The sequence below is a fragment of the Phaethon lepturus genome, unplaced genomic scaffold, assembly GCF_000687285.1.
Source record: "Phaethon lepturus isolate BGI_N335 unplaced genomic scaffold, ASM68728v1 scaffold52291, whole genome shotgun sequence".
Classification (NCBI taxonomy): Eukaryota; Metazoa; Chordata; class Aves; order Phaethontiformes; family Phaethontidae; genus Phaethon; species Phaethon lepturus.
Genome location: NW_010519439.1, coordinates 1 through 4,432, shown reverse-complemented (window position 1 = coordinate 4,432; position 4,432 = coordinate 1). Strand labels below are relative to the sequence as shown.

Here is a 4,432-nt window from a genome sequence, read left to right as displayed (position 1 = left end):
TCCGGTAGGTGCCGAGGTCGGTGGGACAGGACAGGGCACTGGTGCCTGCCCACTGCTCACAGCCTGCCCGCAGCTTGCCCTCCGGCTGGGCCCATACTGGCCGCGTGAACCCTGGCTACGAAGTGCAGCTGACCTTCGCCCTCCGGCAGCGCGGCATGAGGCGCCTTGCCTGGCTCATCAATGCTGTCTCCGACCCCCACTCACCACAATATGGTAATGACTGTGCACCTGGGCCCTGCCAGGCCCTATCAGGCCTTGCGAGCAGGGTGCTCTGACCCTCTCTGTGCCTTACAGGCCAGTACCTGTCCCTGGAGCAAGTGCGGGACCTTGTCCAGCCATCCCCAGCCACACTCATGGCAGTGCTGAAGTGGCTGCAAGGCCATGGTGTTGAAAACTGCAGGACCGTTACCACCCTTGATTTCCTGGATTGCCGCATGCCAGTGAGGTGAGCCTTGAGTGGGGCTGGCCCCACTGTGGTGGCTGTGCCATTCCCAGAAAGACAGAAGAAGACAGACCCTACTCCTGCCTGCTGCGACTTTCCCTTCCCCAGTGTTCTGCAGTGCAGTCCCGGTGACAGAGGACTGAGCCACATTTCTGGGCTCCACAGCCAAGAGCTGGCTGCCTGTGTGCCCAGTTCTGGTGCTGGGGGGAGTCACAGCCAGTGACCTGGTGTACTGGAAACAAGGTGTGCATATCTGTTAGGTACCTGGGCCAGTCCAGCACCTCCTCTTGCCTTCCGAGGGGCCGCAGAGTCCCCGCTGGAGGCCTGGGGATAGAGTTGGAGGGGACCCTGCAGCATCAAAACTCTGGTTTGGTTTGGTGATGGGAATTGGTCAGGTATGGAAGGTACATTTTGCTTTGAGGTCAGCTGTGCTGATGGGAAGTGGAGCTCATCCCTGACTCGTCCCAGCAGCAAGTGGGGTGGAAAGGGGGGGGGGGCAGGGCAGAGAGCGGGCATGCTGCTGTCATGGCAGCTTGCGGCGGCTGTCCCTGTGTTTCAGCACGGCTGAGCATCTCCTGCCAGGGGCTGAGTTCCACCGCTACGTGAAGGGCCAGCACAGCGTTGTGCGCTCCCCGCTCCCCTACGCTGTCCCCGAGGAGCTGGCTGAGCACGTTGACTTTGGTATGTCCTACATAAGGGAGCTGAAGCTGCTCTGAGCTCTTACTGTCTGGAGTGCATGTGGGAGGTTAAGCATTGAGTAGCCAGGACTGGCCATCTTGGTGTCCCAGAGGACAGTGTGGCACACCTTCCAGCCGCGATCCCGGCTGCTCCTAGGCCCCCCTGGTGAGCTTTGTGCATAGGATGTAGGTGCCCCATCCCTGGGAACATCCCAAGTCAGGTTGGACAGGGCTCTGAGCAGCCTGCTCTAGTTGAAGATGTCCCTGCTCGCAGCAGGTGGGTTGGACTAGATGGCCTTGAAAGGTCCCTTCCAACCCAAACTGTTCTGTGATGTGGACAGGCAGCATTCAAAGTGTTTCTTACTGGTGCTCTTAGGCCTGTGTGTTCAGTGCAGAAAGCTCAGGTGCAGCCTGTCTCTGAGGACATGCAGCTGCTTCTGGGATGGGAAAAAAACCCTCCTGTGAGTCCTTTCTGTGTGGGCTCCCATGGCCATTCCACGAGGAGAGCAGAGGGGTGCCAAGCTGTGGTAGTGGCCTGGCAGTGGGGAGACTGAGCTGTGCAGCCTGGAGTGTTTATAAGGAATGGTGAGGAAGCTGAGGAAGGACTTCCCTGCCTCCTGTGCAGTGCTCGGGGCCAAGTGCTGCAGGGGATGGGCTCCCCCAAGCCCTGCTGCAGGCCAGCCGTCTCAGACATGAAGCCTAAGTGAGGATGGTGAAGGGGGAGCCAAGGGGCCATAATGCTGTCCTGGAGCTTTGGGCCCTAACAGATGCTTCTTTTCCTGCTTGCTTGTGCACCAGTGGGTGGCCTGCACCGATTCCCCGCAGAGAGAAAGGTGGTCAGCAGAGCCTGGGCCAAGAAGGAAACAGAGTCAAGGCAGCACTATGGAGGGAGAGCGGCTTTCCACCTGGGTGTGACACCCTCCATCATTCGTAAGAGATACAACATGACAGGAGGAGACATCGGGCTACTGCCAAACAACAGCCAGGCCTGTGCCCAGGTAACTGGTAGAGCTGGTCCAGGTCAGAGGCCTGTAAACCATGGGAATTCCACAGATTGGTGCTTCTCCAGCACTTTGCTGCTCTGGTGGTCCCAGGACAAATGTAGGGGTTTCTCAGCAGCTGGTGGGAGCACCTGGTGGGCTAGCATTTCACAGACCCATGTTGGGGCAACTTTCTAAGCCAGGAGAAAAAACTTGCCTTGTTTTTTCAAGAGAAAACAAGAAAAAACTTGTCCACTCCTTGTCCCCACAGTTCTTGGAACAGTATTTCCACCAGGCTGACCTGGCTGAGTTTATGCAGCTCTTTGGCAGCAGCTTCGGCCACCGCTCTCAGGTTGACCAAGTGGTTGGGCACCAGGGCAAGGGCAAGGCTGGGTTGGAGGCCAGTCTGGATGTGGAATACATCATGAGCACAGGTGCCAACATCTCCACATGGGTCTTCAGCAATGCAGGTACTGATCCCCCTCCAGAGCTGCCCTGTGACTGCTTCCATGCATCCCACTTGCTGTAGCACCAACGTACCTGCCTGCTGTTTAGGGCAACACATTGTATAAAAATGGCTGAACTGAGTCTATCTGGTGTCTGTCAAAGGGGAATGCCCAGAGGGGCATACACAGATGGCATACTGGCTGTGATACATCCCCAGAATGCTTTCCCAGCTACTACAGGCACATAGCTTGTGGACTTCCAAAGTTGGAGCTGATTCTGGTTTCTAATAGCCCATAGGGAAATCATCTTCCATTGATTTCTGTAGTTGCTTTTGAACCTGTGTGAACTTTCAGCATCCAGAGTATCCTGTAATAGGGACTTCCACACCTCAACTACACAATGTTAAAGCAGTCACCCTGCTCTGCTGCCATTCCATGGAAGGAAAGCACAGCAACTGTGTCAATATTTTTTTTCCCTGCATCTTTGGGGTTGAAGCTGATCTCTCGCCCATTAATCTAACAGTAGAGTGGATAAAGGATAATAAGGCAATTTGAGAAAACAAGTTTGCAAAACAGCCTGCACAAATATGGCTATGGTGCTGTAGGACAAAGTGTCATCTGTCCCACATCAGAAACTGGCTGAGCAGGAGACAGAGTGCCCTTGGGACTACTAGCTCAGTCTTCCTGGTGGTGAAGGCAGGCACAGCTCTGCATTAACTTCCACCTCCTCAGTTAGTGATGTGCAAAGGGTGCAGACAAAGGCAGTTACGTGAGCAACTGAGAGTGAGACGGGGTGGCTGGGACTCCGCTGTCCCCTCATGGAGAGGGATGAGAGGCAGGAAGTGACCTTGGCAGATGGAGGTGGAATGTACATCAAACTGCTCTGGGACCCACTGTTACAGGCAGAGGTGCCAGGGCTTGGCTAGGTCTCAGGAGGGCTGTGTGGCTGCCTGGATGGCAGAGGTGGCTACAGCCCTGTGACAGATGCTCAGAGAAGGAGTGGATGAGTGTAGACCCCCTGCTTTGGTGTTCAGGGTGACCCTTCCACCAGACCCGCTGGCAGAGCTGGAGCCTGATGCCATCCACCGTGACAATCCCCGAGGTCAGTCATGCTGCCAGCAAGAGCTCATGGGAGTGCTCCAACCCAGTTGTGTTGTGAATCTGCTCGCTGTAGGCAGGGCAGGAGCTGTAGGACCTTCAGCTCCTGGTGCTAGTAGTGCTGTTGAGGCATGTTCCCTCATGTGCTATCCCCCACTTTCCCTCAAGTCTGGTGTCCTAGGAGGAGCTGAACTTGCCCCCCCTCTGTCTTTGCAGGGAGACATGAGAGCCAGGAGCCCTTCTTGGCCTGGCTGCTGCTGCTCAGCAACATGTCGTCACTGCCTTGGGTGCACTCTGTGAGCTACGGGGATGATGAAGACAGCCTGTCACTAGCCTACATGGAGCGTGTAAATGTGGAGTTCATGAAGGCAGCTGCCCGGGGCTTGACCATCCTGTTTGCCTCAGGTGCGTGCTGTTGCTGGCACAGTGCTGGTGCATCCGAGAGTCCCAGCACAGTGGAGAATGTCCATGCTGAACACTAAGCGGGAACGCTCTGCCTCTGGGCAGCCAGGCTCCCTGCCTGGGAATACTAGCCTGGGAGGTGGAGATAGCCCTTCCCTGAGGTTGCTCCTGGGAGCATTTGGTGGACAAGGGGCAGCTCAGATACTGCTGGATTATCATGTGCATCCCTGTTGGCAGGCGACGATGGCGCTGGGTGCAGAAGGGTGCCTGGTGGGAACCACACTTTCCGGCCCAGCTTTCCAGCCTCCAGGTAGATGTGGGGAGGTGAACCTGGGTCCTGTGGAAACATGAGGCTGTGCACGGAGCTGGCTGTTGCAGCTTGGGCCA

The 4,432-nt window shown here is 56.4% G+C and overlaps 1 protein-coding gene across 1 annotated transcript; it reads left to right on the top strand.

Annotated features, from left to right (window-relative positions):
* Positions 1-73: 73 nt before the first annotated feature.
* Positions 74-4,355, top strand: TPP1 (tripeptidyl peptidase I; the record flags this gene model as incomplete). Its single annotated transcript, XM_010297033.1, has 7 exons — positions 74-213; positions 295-445; positions 1,002-1,123; positions 1,918-2,117; positions 2,371-2,569; positions 3,860-4,048; positions 4,283-4,355. Coding segments are annotated over 7 exons (1,074 nt in total), but the record flags the coding sequence as incomplete, so codon positions are not given.
* Between the last annotated feature and the right edge of the window lie 77 nt (positions 4,356-4,432).